Below are 17,135 nucleotides of genomic sequence, written 5' to 3'. Positions count from 1 at the left end.
GGTTGGTCTGAATAGAATGCGGTACGTGCGTCTACCTCCTTGCAAGATTGGACGCGCAGGGCACAGCAACTCTACGCAGGTGAAGCGCGAGTGCTGCTAGAGTCCGACGTGACCGGCGTCCGTTGGCGCTCCCCGACAGCCATCTGGCACCGTGCCAGGGCACAGACAAAAGGACGGACGTGAGCATGGGGCGTTGAAGGCTTTTTAAAACCACCATATGATTATGAGAGACACCGTAATGAAGGACTGCGCAAATTTCGACCACCTGGGGTTCTTTAACGTACTCCTAAATCTAAGCAAACAGGCCGCAAGCATTTTCGCCTCCAGCGAAAATGTGGCCGCCGTGGCAGGGATTTGATCCCGCGATCTGCGGGTCAGCAGTTGAGCACAATGACCACGACACCATCAAGGCGGGTAATCATACGACAGGAAGACACTTATATGTTGAATTCCAATGGCGGAGTCGGTGCAGCCGACCGACTTCGCGAGCGAGCACTCGACTCTGGCGTCGAGCAAATCCTCCAAATCCGCCATCGGAACACAACCCGCCCTGCTGGAGCAAGGCGGAAGCTGCCGCGTTACCCAGGATACCTTGCGCGTGGTCTTTTCCGCTGTCTGTTTCCCACGTGGTTTACCAGCATCGCCGCATCGTTCGTTTGCTTGTTCAGCGCTATTCACCTGTGTGGAATGGATATCACGCCAAGCGTGCAACAGCTATTGTCCACGACGTCTGCTGTCGCTATCGAGTAGCAGAAGCATTGCCGCACGCTTTGCCGAGGTAGCCGAGCCATCCGCCATTATAAACACAACTCGCGCCGCGCCAGCCGCCCCCCAAGCAGGCAAACGTGTTAAAGGAAATGCGTCACGCTGAGTTCCGGTCCACTCCACCGATTTCGGTGGAGCAGTTTTTTCTGCTCCACGGAGGGACTCCCGCTCTGAATCCCCTCCGGCTCTCTCAATGGAACTTTTGACTCTCGCTCCCACTCTGTCATTGGAACACACTTGCTCTTAAAGGAGCAGAAAAACTTGCTCCGACTCCGCCATTGGAATTCAACATTAGTTTTATATTTCTTGGTCACTGCAGTTGCTGAAGCAAAATATCTTAAACCTAGAAACGTCTCAAAATCTGGTCTATAGTGGGCTCGAATAACAAAATTACCAGCGTATCGTGATAAGATAGGAATGTTAGCTTAAAGAACACAATGTCCACTTTGTTCCAACTGCATACAATACTGTTTCAAAAGGCACTTTAAAACTAATAAAGCCATTGTATACGTTGTCGCAGATAAGATGGCACGTTATTGGCGCATTAATAAGCAGGTGACGTGCCTGGCTGAATGTGCCGTAGTACTGGCGGTAGACGTAGGGCGAGATGGCGGCCGGAGGAAACTGCTTGACGCCGTTGTACCAGTAGGCGATGGTCGATCGCCAGTAGATCGGCGGGGCCGTCTGGGTGCGAATCTTGTAGTTGCAGATATTTTGGCCCACCATGAAACTCTCTGGTGATTGAATAGGAATGCGAGTGGTTGAACAATAAAATGCAGTTGTAAGATTGCTGGATATCTTTTTTTCGAATGCATAAAAATTGGTCAAATTGTCTTCTTTGATTTTTTTTTCTCTGATATTTACGGAAAGATTTAGGTGGCATAAATAAAGGCTATCAGTTTGCGTAAAAAAATAAAAAGAACGCCTTAGCTGCCAATATGACAACAACTTGTAATGCAGAAGAGCGGAGTACTTGTGTTCGTTACGCAATAACATGCTATAGAGTAAGCAGGAAACAATAACTTGGAGTACGCTTGAGCTTCGCCTTCATAAGTGGGTCATGTTCGCATCCCCGTCTCAGTTATTATGGCTGGCTTTGCTTTTCGGTGGACACCCATAGTAGAGTACCAAGTACACAAAATCGTTAACCACTTTTTCTGAGCACACAGCATTGAGGCCCACGGGACGGCTTTAAGCTCTCCAATCGCAGAGTACCCTGTACTTTAAATCGTTAGCCACTTTTTCTGCCCCCCCCCCCCCCCCACAACCCATTCAGCGGGACGGCTCAGTGCTCTCCCATAGTTGAGTACAAAGTACTCGAAATTGTTAAACATTTTTTTCTAAACACACAACCCATAGTAGAGTACCGAGTACTCCGAATCGTGAACCACTTCTTCTAAACACACAGCTCTCCCTTAGTAGAGTAACACGTACTCTAAATCGTTTAGCACTTTTTTTCTAAACACGCAGAACCCTATACATACTAAACTCTCATGGGACAGACTAATTACGGGATAGCTTCCTGCGCTCTCTTAGTGTAGAGTACGATGTACTTTAAGTCACTACGCATTTTTTTTTTCTAAACACTCGGTCTCAATGGAATGTTCGTCCCTACTATATTTTTAGTAACGTCCTTTTCCAACTGGGATAGCTTCCTGTTATCCTATATTAGGGCAGTGCGTACTCTAAATCGTTAAACATTTAATCTAAACCCATCTCAGCCGTGCTCTAAAGAAGGAATGTCTGTGCACGTAAGGTTGGCCATTTCACACGATCCTATAGTGCAAGTACACTGGCGAAGTTCACACTACGCCATTGTTTTGTTTTTTTCCGATTTCGCGAAGTGTGCAACTTCCATGTGGTGACACGTGAACCTGCGCAGCTGCACTCTCTTTTGATGGCGTTTCTGATTATGATAAAAAATTGCACTTGTGTGATTTGTAATTGATGGGTCTTTAAACCAACCACTCGTAGAGCGATTAAGACGTGGCTGCGCTGTTCTTACGAGATGATTACATGTGTTAGGGGCACTTAGCATCATTAAGTGACGTTCGTACGCATCTTTTCTTTTCTTTTCTTTTCAGAGCAGCTTCAAGTACGTGCATGGCTCTGAGGTAGAACGCCGTCTCGCCACGCGTAAGTCCTGGTTTCGATTCCCACTCGAACAGAAATTATTTTTTTGTGTGTGTGTATTTGCGAATCTAGAATTTTTGCTGACTGACAACGCTAAATTTGCGCTCGCGACCAACGGTGCCGACATGGACACCGACACTGGAATTTCGGCGAAACAAGTTCTTTAATGCTATCGCGTTAATAAATGGACATAACATTTCACGCTCAGTACAAAATTATTCATGTGCAGTTTTGCCGCCATTTCTAGCACCTTCGCCCGCGAAATTCGGTCAGTGTCAGAGATTTTCCTCAACTTAAGTCGTAGAAAATAGCAAACACTTCCATAAAAATGAAATCGAAGAGATGGTGTCCTAAAGTAATTTTACTGCTTGAATAGCTTCTTCACCCTAAGCGCCGATTTTGCAGCTAGCAAATTGGAAACACTTGCGCACGTGTTCTCGATTAAAAAAAATTGTTAAAGGCTTTCTCCCCCAGCATCCCTGCGAATAATGATTGCATAATCTAAACTGCGAGTCGTCATCGATATGAAGCTGTTAGAAGCAGAAAATTTCAAAACAATTGGTTGTTGGTCAAGTTAGGAGCAATAACAAGTCATCTTGTAAAAAGTATTGGAGGAAAAACAGCTTTACAGTAACGTATGCTGTCGGGCTAGTTGGTGTGTAGCTGTGTAAAACACCGTTGGCGCAAACTTGAAAGACGACGAAAGAAGAGACCCGGAAAAGCGACATGGTGTGCTTTTCCGTGTCTCTTCTTTCGCCTTCTTTCACGTTTGCGCCAACCATATTTTACACAGCTATACAGTGATAAGAGAGACAAGATGAAAGTCTGGCCTGTCAATTCCTGTCTGCACCTGCTATTTTTCTGTTCACACTTTTACAATATGTTCCAACAACTGGCCTTGCAAAGCAACATCTCAAGCCCCATGCTGTCGTCATGCTTGCATGAGGCGAGCTTCACTGAGAAAGTGGACACTGCGTCCCTTCGTCTCAGTCAGCATCCGCAACCGTCACGGGTAGCGTTCAATGACATCACGAGGGGTGTATATTACGTATACATGTGGGCTCGTTTCGTCACGCAGCTGCTTCTTCTCCAAGCGTGTCTTTCTAAAGAGAGAGTGATAGAAATCGCCTGGACTTCTGCTTTGAATTTTGAACCTTATCGCGCCACAAGTGTCAGACGTTGTGTCAAGCATTGTGTATAAACGACCGCCCCCTACCAAGCTACATGGCGTGCTCGTTGGTTTGCAATGCCCGAACCTGGCGAGGAACGCTTTAATGTGTGAAAAGCTATTTAGTAAACTGTCTGGATGCTTCGTTTCGTTCTCGCAACGATGTATACGGATGTTCTTGTTTGAGTGCCCGTATGTTCTCGCTCGAGTACTTGGATGCCTAATTTAAATAACCGCGTCGCCTCGTGTCAGTGCCAAAACAACAACACTAAAGCTTTAGGTCGAAAGTCACTCAAAGGTGGCCGACAACGGTAACTAATAGCACGAAAGAGTGTGGCTGTAAGCCTGTTGGTAATTGATAATTACCAGAGGTAACCGCAATAGCAAACGAAGCACAACCGCTTCGTGTTGTGTCTTTCCGGGTCCCGTGTGCTTTCGTTGTTGCGTTTAATGTTTAAAACGCTTGGAGGACGCTAGAGCTTCACGTTGAAGAAAAGAACGCGATAGCGCAATGCAGCCCCGCGCGTATTGCTTTCTCGGTCGCTAGCCTGGCTTCGGTTATTTGTTTTCCAACCATGACGTAAGGAAACGAACGACTGTGCGCGTAACAATAGTCGTTTCAAGCTATGTTAGAACGTCTACTGCAAGTACAACTGTTCAGTGACCACTGCGCCATAATTGTACCTTTTGCGAATAAGCGAATGACCCTATGTGCGTCCATAAGCCAACACACGAACATCCATTTGAGCGCTTTGTAATGGACTGGACACCCACTCATTGTGGAATTCATGTGTTTTGACTCCTGGCGCGATTCGACGCTTCTGTCATGCTATATATTACGTGCGTTAAAAAGATTTGTTCCGCTACGTGACATCCAGTGTTTTTTTTTTCTTTTTTGGTCAGTTACCGACAGTAGCGTGGCTCTGTGATTAATACCTGCTTGCTATAAACAGACAGCCTAGCTTCAATCTTTACTCGGACCACAGTTTTTTTATTTATTTGTTTCTCTCAATTTTTCAGTCATGGACAAAATGGTAATTTCTCGCTCATAATCAACGACGCGAACACTGTTGCCGACGCCTACGCTGGCATTTCTGCGAAGGGAAGCTCTTTAACGGTACCGCGTTGAAATGCCGTGGCAGTCACGACCATCACTATATTTTATAAGTGACAGTAGTCTTCTATGAACAGCTCACCGACGCGTCTGCAGTCCGCACAGTCCGGCTTGATGGCGCACATGCTGGCCAACTTCTGTGCCACGGTCGCCAACTCGTCGTTCCACTCCTAGAAGACACGTATGAAAAATACCATGGCAAATTTTCTATGAGGAACTACCACAGTGTACACAAAACATAGCGAAACTACCTCAGTATACCAAACACATAACGGAATGAGGCAGAGACGTACAGTAATCTGCAGGGGTGACGTTCTGGATGGGTATTGTGTAGTGGAGTAGATGCAACAAGTGGTATGTGCCTGTTGGTGGTATACCAGTTGGTGATACACCACTTGGTAGTATACCAGTTGATGCACCTGCTCCAATACACGTGTATTTATTTATTTATTTATTTAGCTTTTCTCACCTTATTGTTAAGGTGATTGACATTACGCAGGGGGATGAGTTGTAATAAAAAAGTCACTGAACAAAAGACAGTAAGTACTGCAAATTTATATTATTGAATCTCTTCATTTCACAGTCGTATACACACGATTGGGTAAATTCACGGGGTCGTCACATATTTCGACGGCGTCGGCTAGGTTCTACAAAATTCAAGATCCATAAAAATGAAGCACATTGTTGCTCGGCCGAGAAGCAAAAAATGAAACATTACTTAGGGTAAATTACTTATCGATTAATGATAAAACTTTGGCGGTAAAAGCATTAAGGCGCTGAACATTTCGTTTGGGACTGTTCTCTCCCTTCCACGTGTGTTATACTATTGTTATGGCCCCGCCGCGGTGGTCTAGTGGCTAAGGTACTCGGCTACTGACCCGCAGGTCGCGGGTTCAAGTCGCGGCTGCGGCGGCTGCATTTCCGATGGAGGCGGAAATGTTGTAGGCCCGTGTGCTCAGATTTGGGTGCACGTTAAAGAACCCCAGGTGGTCGAAATTTCCGGAGCCCTCCACTACGGCGTCTCTCATAATCATATGGTGGTTTTGGGACGTTAAACCTCACATATCATCATATACTATTGTTATGATATCAGTCTTCTCAATGTTATTGGCTCTTATCAGTTCCTATCAGTATAATCTCTCTACATCATCTTGCCTTCGTGCATAGAGTTTCATACAGTATTACCTAGAAAGGAATCTGGCGCTGTGATCGCGTACCTCTATGGGAATTATGGGAAGTACAGGCTTCGGATTGGATAGGGTTATCTAGTGAACTGTCTACACACGTTTTTTTATAGTTTCAGTTTGGTTCTTCGTGCAGCGCGTGTAGTAGGGTGTGGTGAAAAAGGCTGAAGCAGTGCTTTTTTTTTTGTTCTAAGAGGCTGACGACCAGTAGATCTTCTGATTTGCTGTGACGTTGGGGCTTTACGAGTCGTATTTGATAGGTTAAACAAAGCGTTGTTCACTCGCCACTTCGCATAATGTAGCCAGTGCAGGATATTGCTTCGGGTTCGTTTTTCACGAGCACGTCTTGCCTAAACTCACTTCAAGTCAACTGCAAACCGACGCTGAAGCTAAGTGGACGCTCTGTCACGCTCTGCTGATTTGGCTTCACAACAAAACCACAGGTGCGTTGGGGCAGACCACTGGGACTACTTGGCTAGACGCACTATTCACCTTTTCATAAACGCCTCCCTGGGCGCCGCCATAGCCCTCCTTGGGCTGTGCAAATTGGCGCGTCCTCTCGAAAATGCACTGGCAACGCTGCGCCCCTAGCCTTTGTACTCCCGCGCACAGCCCATCATGGCGGTGTTTTTTCTTTCCTGTGAAAAGGTGTATAGCGTCGCAGAAGATGAAACGATGTGTTCATCACTAAATACTGTATTGTTATTTCCATAAATAGATAATTCATACTTTCGAGATAAAAACTACCATGTTTGTTTTCAAGTGTTGTAAAAAATAATTTATTAAATCTTGACGCCATATCTGGAACGCAACGGCAGAGCAATGCAAATTCTGATGGTTGAATTTGCCCAGGTTTCACTTTTGTCGCGTGGTCACAAAACCTTTTTGCAATGAAATTTGCGTACAAGTAAATGAAGCAAGTTTCAGTTAAATTAAAGTTCATATCATTTTGCTTTACACTCGGGAAAAGAATCGCCGCGAATCTCAAAAGCGTAATCCACCCGAAGCAGATTCGAAGCCGGGGTACAAACGCCGCTGAAGGAGCCCGCGTAGACACTAGCGCCAGATTCACCTCTAGGTATTATTGTATGAAACTCTATGCCTTCATGCTTTCATACCCACTTGACCCCGTATGCCTTTGTTTTAAGCTACAGTCGGGCTTATAGTATCCATCCATACCAAAAATAGTTCTGCAACGCATACAGCAGCGCGCTTGTTTCGCATGGATGTAACTCAACGTTCCCCGCTTACGCTCCCCACGCAAAAAACTGTGCCCGTCGAAGAGGAACAACACGTGTTGATTTTCCCTATAATCGGGCAGTGTCGTTCAATAACTCTAGCATGCGCGAATAAGCAACCTTAGCCCAAATTTGGCGTACAATCAGTCATGCCAGTGATGTACCGTGCAGGGAATTCCCCCTTTTCCGGGGTATTTCCGGCGGTAGTTTTGATCCAAAGGGGAAATGGGATTATTCGTGATATCGCAGGGAATTTCAGAGATGGTTAAATTCTTTTATGACGACCGATAATTAGCAGTTGAATTGTACCTTCATCTGCTGTAATCGGTTCTGGCGCATGCACCACGAAAGCATTGTTTCTGATATTCACGCGGGACGGTTTTTGGCTCACTATTGGTTTTACATTCGAAGCCCACAATGTGCAGTGTACTAACAGTACATTAGTTATTTAGGAACGCTTTTGTTATGCGGCAGTGGAAGGGCGCCATTCGTGATTTCAAAAGTCACTAGTACGTGACACCCATGCGTCTTACGCACATTATAGGTGTGCGTGGTTGGGGGGTGGAAATTATTACAGTTGTGCAGGAAAATACGCTGGGAATCGTCAGTATTTGCGGGGGGAAATCCCTGAAAGAAGGATTTTTCATGTCTCTGAATAGGGATTCTTCGTCGTAGTATGGAACATCACTGAGTCATGCTCCTCTGGCTGTCACACCGCTTTCTTTGGTCCCACTCCCACCGTTAACTACTACAGCTACCACAAGCATCCATGGCCACAGGGACATGTTCAATTATTAAGCAATCATTATTTATGAACATTAATCGACACTGCCTCCATCGGCGTTACGAGGTGAGGGAAGGAGGAGTGCAGTAGAGGAGGGGGTGCACATGCGCAATGGGGTTGTAAATGCACCAGGTAGGGATGCCTAATAATACTGATTGTTGGCCTAGTTGGTATTTACTTAATGGCATGATTTGGCCGCAAAAGAGACACACACAAGAAAAGGAACACTCAAACGACAAGCACAGGCGGCACTTCCAACTAAAGCAGACTAGGTGCAGACCCAGACTTAAGTACGAAAAATATAGACATGCGCAGTCTTCATACAGCCTTACGCTATCCAACAATCAAACAATCTTGTCTCCGAAGCATACAACGTCACCGACGGTTCGCTGATACACCTTTCACCTTTCTTTTTAATGTAATAGGCTTCCATCAGCTCACGCGCAGTTTTGTACCTGCTTCTACCCAGAATCTTAAACTCATTAAAACGTGGTACACACCCACAGGCTTTACAGTGCATAGGCAAATGCGCCAAGCCATCGTTCATTAAATTTAATTCGTGCTCCCTAACTCGTTCATTGATGCAGCGCCCGGTAATCCCGATGTACGAGTTGCCACACGAAAAGGGAATCTCATAAACAACGCCTTTTGCACATCTCCCGTACATCGTGGCGTGTTTTTTGCCGCACCCTTGACGGCTCGCCTCCACCTCCCGAGCAGTTCTCGGGCACAGCTGAGCCAGCTTTATGGGCGCAGAGAAGGCGACAGGTACCCCATACCGGCCTGCTACCTTTTTCAGGTTGTGGGAGACCTTATGAACATAAGGAATCACTGCAGGTCTTACGGTTTCGGTTCTTTGTTCCCCCGTGGCAGCTCTAGTACCATCACCCTTAGCTTTCCGCAAAAGCGCTTCGGAGACAGCTGTCAATAGCGAGTCAGGGAAATTCGCAGCTAAAAGACGCTGGATCTGGTTTCCGAATGATGCCTGCGTCATGTGCGTGCACGATTTCTCGAGAGTAGATCCCAGGCAGAGCGTAGCTATACCACGCTTAACTATTTTCGATTGGCAAGAGTCATACGGCATTACACCTTTCTTGGCGCGAGGAAAATATTGCCAACACGTTTGCCCGTCATGGAAAGTTAAGCGGAGATCTAAAAATTGCAGGGTGTTACTTTGCGGCAGTTCTTGTGTAAAAACGAGTCCTTTTCCGTGAAGCCTAAAAATATTTAAAATGTCATCGCAGCGCGTCAAGGAGCCTTGTCTGTTAAAAAGAATTAAAAAGTCATCCATATACCTAAAAACTTTGGCAACGTTCAAGGCGCTATGCAGATTAAAAGCTTCATCGAGCGACCGGTCAATACTAGATAAAAATATGTTGCACAGCAACGGAGCAATACAGGATCCAATGCAAATGCCGCGTTTCTGCAGAAAAAGCTGCTTGTCGAAAGATATAAAAGTGCTACGTAGGTAGGCTTCTAACAGAGTTAAAAAGTCGTCTATCGTTACACCAGCCGCATTTTGAAAGGGTATGGCGCCACTTTCTTCTATGCAGGATCTCACCGCAAAGAAGAGTTCATCATGTGGAATTGAATAAAAAAGATCTTCCACATCTACTGAGAAGCCATTGTTGAGCGAGTGCTCATTATCTCTCAAGAACTGCACTATGTCTTTTGAACTGCTAGTGAAGAAGGGGTCCTTAATCTTAACGCACTTCAGCACCTTCTGTAAGTGCTTACTAAGTAAAAGCTGCCATGTGTCCCGTTCACTCACTATACTTCTAAAGGGTACTTCAACTTTGTGTGTTTTTGCGCTGAAGAATACGTTTAATGCCGTAGCTTTCATTTTTCTAATATCTGTTGCTAACTTTTGCAACTTGAGGTCTTTACATAGCTTGGAAACCTTACTCTTAACCTTTGATTCAGACTTCTTAATCTGAACAAAATTCTTTCTTATAGCCTCTGCTGCCTTCAAATTAAACATTTCTCGTGGAAGCACTACAAAACACCCTTCTTTGTCAGCTTCCAATATGACAATATTCTTTTCCCTACACAACGCTACTGTCTTTCGCATAACCTCAGTTTTATGACTCTGCCTGGTACCAGAAACACATTTTTTCAGGCTATCTACACCATCTAACAGACACCTCTCCTTATCCTCTGCTGAGGCTTTACTAGCCACATATCTGTTAAGTGCCGCTAGTTCATGCACAGGAACACTGGCATCGATGCAATACTTGGGTCCCTTGGAAAGAAGCGTTGCCGAGTCCTCCGGTAGGCTCACGTTTCCTAACATTACCACATTTGATGACTTCGTCGTTGATTTACTGTCCTTGTTAATTTTACAACATTGTCCAATGATTTGTTTCCACCAGTATTCCGTCAAAAGGTAGCAGGCCGGTATGGGGTACCTGTCGCCTTCTCTGCGCCCATAAAGCTGGCTCAGCTGTGCCCGAGAACTGCTCGGGAGGTGGAGGCGAGCCGTCAAGGGTGCGGCAAAAAACACGCCACGATGTACGGGAGATGTGCAAAAGGCGTTGTTTATGAGATTCCCTTTTCGTGTGGCAACTCGTACATCGGGATTACCGGGCGCTGCATCAATGAACGAGTTAGGGAGCACGAATTAAATTTAATGAACGATGGCTTGGCGCATTTGCCTATGCACTGTAAAGCCTGTGGGTGTGTACCACGTTTTAATGAGTTTAAGATTCTGGGTAGAAGCAGGTACAAAACTGCGCGTGAGCTGATGGAAGCCTATTACATTAAAAAGAAAGGTGAAAGGTGTATCAGCGAACCGTCGGTGACGTTGTATGCTTCGGAGACAAGATTGTTTGATTGTTGGATAGCGTAAGGCTGTATGAAGACTGCGCATGTCTATATTTTTCGTACTTAAGTCTGGGTCTGCACCTAGTCTGCTTTAGTTGGAAGTGCCGCCTGTGCTTGTCGTTTGAGTGTTCCTTTTCTTGTGTGTGTCTCTTTTGCGGCCAAATCATGCCATTAGGGATGCCTAGATGAGAGAGAGGGGAGTAAGCCAGCAGACGCTGCTTGCATGAGCGTTACGAGAGGAGGAGGGCACGCGCATGCGCGGTAGGGACCGGTCGCGCCGCACACCGGAATTAGCTCGAGCGTAAGACGCTTCGCATCTAATAGTCGCCAATTGTTGGGGTTCACCATCCCATGGTTATGAGGGACGTCGTAGTAGAGGGCTCTGGAAATTCCGACCACCTGCATATTTTTAATGTGCACTTATACCAAAGTACACGAGCCCCAAGCACATATGCCTCGACCGTAATTGCAGCCACCACAGCAGGTATTCGATCCCACGACCTTCGGGAAAGCATTCGAGCACAGTAACCACCAGACCACCGCGGCGGGTGCTAAACTGTAATCGGCTAGGAAGCTTAGTCAAGCTTACAAGGTGTTTTTTCTTCACATGCCCTCTGATTCCTAAAGTGGCAAAGACCGTGACTGATGGATGGATTGATTGATTTATCGGTTGATTGATTTTGTACCTCACATGTGTTGTCGACGCCACCGAATGGTCATGTTTAGCGTCTCATAAGGTATATAAGCCAGTCGCCTTCAAATGCCAAGTCTCATGAAAATATCACGCGTCACGCGGATAAAACGAAGATATCTCTTGAAATCCGTGACGTTACACTTACATGAGTGCACAGAGACCTGGGCACGAAATTTTAGAACAAACCGTCAACCTTCAATTTTTTGTTATTTTGAATTATTAAGGACCCTATAATCGCTGTATTAGTGACCGTGAATATACCAGTTTTGACTGATTCCTAATTTCCCTTCGTAAAGCCTTTTGAGTCGAGAACAACGTTGAAGCTGCCGTGTTCGTCTGCTATGCCGTGTTCGGCTGCTGACCTGGCGGCTGCGTTTTGGATGGAAGCAAAAATGCCTGAAGATCGTGTGCTACGATCTTGGTGCACCTCCAAGAGCCCCAAGGGGTCGAAATTTCTGACGCCATCCACTACGTCGTCCCTCATAATAATATCGTAGTTTTCGAACCACAAACCCTTGGAATTATTAAAGCTGCTAAGACAAAATGGGAGCTAAAATTTCAAGAGTAAACTATGACGTTCGTTACAAACCTAAAATTCATCAGACCTATATTTAATTCATGTTATCTCACACCCACCCACCGAAACAAACAAAAGTGAGAACTATATATGTTACATCGGGCGGGACGTTGATTCAATAGACTTCGTTACAGCAATGGTTTCCACGAGTGGGGCTTTGTGCGACTACGTGCTAGCGAATGTAAAGTATCTCGATAAACGGAGAACTTTGTCGATTCGGGTGGCGGCGTTCATTCGAGGTTCGACCTGGCGTCAACGAGCGTTCGTCTCACCAGATACATCATGTTCGCGGCGGCAGGTAACCCGCTGGCGGCCTCGGCTCCCGAGGCGAGGCGGTTGCGGAAGGCGTTGTGCTCGTCCAGGATGAGCTGCCGGTCAGCCTCAGAGACGCCTTCGTGCAAAGGGTGGCACGACTTCGGAGGCCGCACGCACTGCGTGTGTCTCCGGCTGTAGCGCCGGTACAGGTCCGGGCAGGCTGCTGCGTCGACCTCTCTGCACCGCAAGCATGGGATGAAATTCGTATACTTGAACACGTCATGCAGCCTCGAATATGACGCGAGGCTCATAAGTATATCACGTCTCGCACAAGTCTTGATGAAAAAAAAAGTACAGTCCTCTTATAGAAACGTTTACTTCAGTGACATATCGTTGAAACTCAACGATTGTTAGGATTTATGTCCACGCATTTCCCCCTCTTGTTTAGCTTAAAAAAAGTGCGGTGATTTTTTGAGTGTTTTGTTGTTTCGTTCTGCAGCATATTGTTGGTTGTATCAGCGGAAAACAACAGGAACAGAGTGAAAGAAGTTGACAGGACAGACGTTGTCCTGTATTTGTGAGCGTCTGTCCTGTCAAGTTCATTTCTTCCATTCCTGCTTTATTCAGTCATACAATCCACAATATGTTGCCCCCACTAACCCGGCATATCACTATATGGACTTCTTTATGCACTGCTGTGGAATCACAATAGCAAATGTTACAGAAATTCTTATAGAACGCCGATCTTGCACTGCCTTGCCTATATAATGAAGTCATAGTGACTGCACGCGGCATCGCATATTCAGAAATATCGACGGTATGTACATGTAATGATGTACAGTACCATACACTGTTATAGGGAACACTCGAACGATCGCCCCTTCTTATTACTTACCTTCTAATAGCAAGTGGATGTGGCAGGATTGTTTATGCATGGCACTGTTCTGTCAAAATGAGTTGAAACTGTCAACCACTACTATTCTTATGCAAATATTCGCATAGGAATAGTAGTGGTTGAATAGTAGTGGTAGCAAAAGCAAAATTCAAAGATGCTCTGCACACAATTGTTCCCTTTAACAGTGTAGCCGTCTGTACATTATAGCACGGCCGTTCTGGGAGTGCGCGCCTCCAGACAGGCCGTGTTTATAGTAATATGAACCGCAAGCGCCACAACTGGCCCATTTCTTCTTACCGCACTTCGCGCATGTAAGGTTCAGGTTCAGTCGCGCTGACTTGAAACACGAGAGCGCGTAGCCTCACGAGTTCAGAGATTGCCCATGGTTTCCACTACACCATATTTGCACGTTTCTCTCACTTGGGTGTGATACCGTATATGAAAATAATATTTAGCTGTGGAAATAAAAACAAGTTGAAGCCATGCGCAACCACGCGTTTCAAGTCATATCGAGCGCACCTGCGCGCGCGGCTCACAAAAGGAAACCTACTCGGCAACGAATACCAGCATTCTACGTGTGAAGATTGGATGAGCCCAGGGTGAACTAGCGGAATGAAGGTATAAATACACGATTCAATGACTGTTCTAAGTGCAGTACATTAAATTGTAGTGCAGTTAACGACTAATCGCCGTCATTGTGACTTTGCGATAATTACTAAAAACTTCTTTGAATAGAAAATGCTTCAATAACTTCGCGGGAACACCTCTCCTTTAAAGGCGGAACTGTTTATGATGACCGCAGTCTCATCTGTCGTAGACGAAAGAAGATTCATCATCCTAAACCGGCACGCGTTCTCTTCGTCCTCTTCATCTTCTGCTGCACTCATTGAGTGCATCTTCATCTTCCACTGCACTCACTGCACTGCTGCACTCACCAAACGAACCGACGCACAGTACCCATTTGTATCATTCTGATACGTGACCCGGAAGTAAAGCTGTTCGCATTTTGTGCACCGTACTGGGGAGCGCGTCTGTGTGAGCCGTACCCGTCGGAACTGGGCAGCAAGAGGGAGACCAGGCCAGCCACATTTGTCGCGTCCGCCGCCAGAGGGAAGGTCGACGCAACGCAGAGCCACACCGCAGCCCACGCAGCCACTGGACACCTCAGCCTAGCGGGAAGAGCGTCACCTCGGTGCCTGCGATAAGAAGTGGGTAGTACAGCTGGTGGCGAACCAGAATCCACCTTTTTCGTTTTCCTGCGTTGCGCTGTAGTGCAGTACTGGAAAATGTACGGTGCTAGACTATCCTGCACTGCACTCTTGGGCAGCACCACGCACTGCACTACAGGGCAGTACATGGTACTGGGAATGGTAGTCTGCCATGCGTGTGGACTACCAGCGATGGAAAGGAAAATGATAGGTGTAACCTTAAGAGACAAGAACAGGGCAGAGTGGGTCAGGGAACAAACCGCGGGGTTAAAGACATCCTAGTTGAAACCAGGAAGAAGAAATGGACATGGGCCGGGCACGAGGGCGGGATGACCGCTGGTCATTTAGGGTTACTGACTGGATTCCCAGAGAAGACAAACGCATGAAGAGGAGACATAAAGTTAGGTGAGCTGATGAGATTAAAAAGTTCGCAGCTATAACGTGGCAACGGAAAGCACAAGACCAGGTTGATTGGCGGATCATGGAAGAGACCTTTGCCCTGAAGTGGGCGTAGTTAGGATGCTGCTGCTGCTGCTGCTGCTGCTGATGATGATGATGATGATGATGATGATGATCACCTTGAAGCGGCTCTTCATTTGTGTTTCTCTTTTATTCGTCAAGTTCTGTTCTACTCGAACTATGACTCGAAACAGTGGTTATTCCATTTCTCCCAAGGTCTGATTCAATATACATAATTCTTCAACTACTTCCGAGGGTTTCCACCGTTCTGTTCTGACGCGCGGAAGAGTTCGCCAGCGTGACCGTGACCGAGTCCCGACGCGCGACGGGACAGAATACGAAGAAGCCACCGATGACGCGCGTGCGTGTGTATTACACAAGCGTCGGAGCACGAAACAACTGCGCCCACGTTCGAATCACGTCGGGACGACGCAGCCGTAGCCGCGGCACGGCAAGCTCACGTAAACGACTCACGGACGTTCGGAAAGTCGGCATTTTCCGAACGGAAACCGAGCGGGGCCGAAAGAAACGGTTTCCCGAAGAAAGCGTGGCGCATACACGGTCTAGCCGCGATGCCGGCGGAGTGCGTGATAGTGTGTTATCGTGTTGTTGTTGTTCTGCTGTCCTGCCTCTTCTTCGGTTACGTGTGGCCGCTTCCCTTCCCGACTCTCTATGGACTGCCAGAGAAATCGAGAGAAAGAGAGAAAGCTTGGCTGCGTGTACCACGGTGACTGCGGGCAACTGAGGCAGTGCGGCTGCCTCGACGTCCTTGTGTTTGTTTTCTGTTTGCAAACCGTGTCGGGGTCCTCGGACTGGAAACCGGAGCCTCCGGCTGGCCCACCCAAGAGAGATGCAGTCTTGCCTTACATATTCACGAGTTATCGCACGAAGAACACACTCTGAAAGCCAGTTTTAAAGACATGTTATGTTTGTTTCTATTAGCGTTCAAAACGGTATAAACTTCGTGGGCCGCCAGAAAGTTCCCCAAACTTATTGACGAAGCAAACGGGTTACATGTTCTATTTCCAACTATTACAGTCGGTTGTTTGGAGTGCTTGTAGGAGTTATTGCGATCCATTTGAAAAAAGATAGTATCATACTTTGCCACAGATATTTTACGTCTTTCCAACACATCTGAAAAGCACAAAATTTGTGTGAAAAAAAACATTGAAAAATTGTTTTCAGCAGGAGTGCTTTAAACGAGATACAAAGATTTTATGTCTCCGAAAATCACGGTTGAGTGTTGCTGCCCCCTTGCCCAGTGACCTTCTAACTAAGTTCTAATTATTATTGTGTCACACAAATAAAAGCGCTCGTATAATGAATCAATCATATGTAGTACCACATACAAAACCACAACGTATATGCTGCTGAATGGATCTGATAAGCCAACCCCCAGCGTATATGTTCAATATTATAGGATTCTTATTTACGCCTTTTACAAGAAGAAGCCACCCCAAATATTCACGTACAATGTTTACTTGCAATCACATTTTCTACTAATTTTCTACGGAAACATTTTGGCTACGTTTTTCTGGTTATTTCTTTGTTCCTCAGAGTCTCATATTCATTCTATTCTATTATCTATTCTCATATTGCATTGCTATCTACGCTTGCAACGACTCGATCTATATCCATCTATTTCTCGTTTTAATCTCATCCGTGCTTTAAATTTCTCTTGATTTTATTGCTTAACCTCAGCACCTATTTTAGTAGGTGCATGTACTCTACGGATTCTTTTAAGCATAACCTGGCATTCCCTGAGGAGTCATTGCCGGACTTCTTTTTGTTGCAATAGGACAAGGCCTCATCGTTATCATGGGTTTTCGCCTCTGTTT

The 17,135-nt window shown here is 46.1% G+C and overlaps 1 protein-coding gene across 1 annotated transcript; it reads right to left on the bottom strand.

The window, feature by feature from the left end:
* Nucleotides 1-71: 71 nt before the first annotated feature.
* LOC142786768 (uncharacterized) lies at nucleotides 72-15,095 on the bottom strand. Its single transcript, XM_075884410.1, has 5 exons — nucleotides 14,677-15,095; nucleotides 12,753-12,972; nucleotides 5,263-5,350; nucleotides 1,234-1,499; nucleotides 72-143 (listed from the first exon to the last, which is right to left on the bottom strand). The coding sequence occupies exons 1-5, from the start codon at nucleotides 14,985-14,987 to the stop codon at nucleotides 72-74; spliced, it is 957 nt and encodes a 318-aa protein (XP_075740525.1). The 5' UTR covers nucleotides 14,988-15,095.
* Nucleotides 15,096-17,135: the final 2,040 nt, after the last annotated feature.

The sequence above is a fragment of the Rhipicephalus microplus genome, unplaced genomic scaffold, assembly GCF_043290135.1.
Source record: "Rhipicephalus microplus isolate Deutch F79 unplaced genomic scaffold, USDA_Rmic scaffold_32, whole genome shotgun sequence".
Lineage (NCBI taxonomy): Eukaryota > Metazoa > Arthropoda > Arachnida > Ixodida > Ixodidae > Rhipicephalus > Rhipicephalus microplus.
This window is presented reverse-complemented; position numbering and strand designations above follow the sequence as displayed.

What these genes read in the sequence shown, in the direction of transcription:
- LOC142786768 (XM_075884410.1), bottom strand. Translation starts at nt 14,987, where the DNA reads ATGTACTGCCCTGTAGTGCAGTGCGTGGTGCTGCCCAAGAGTGCAGTG. An exon ending in TTGCTGCCCAGTTCCGACGG is followed by an intron (nt 12,973 to 14,676) that starts GTACGGCTCACA and finishes CTTGCGGTGCAG; the next exon opens with AGAGGTCGACGCAGCAGCCT. An exon ending in TGCGGACTGCAGACGCGTCG is followed by an intron (nt 1,500 to 5,262) that starts GTGAGCTGTTCA and finishes TTCAATCACCAG; the next exon opens with AGAGTTTCATGGTGGGCCAA.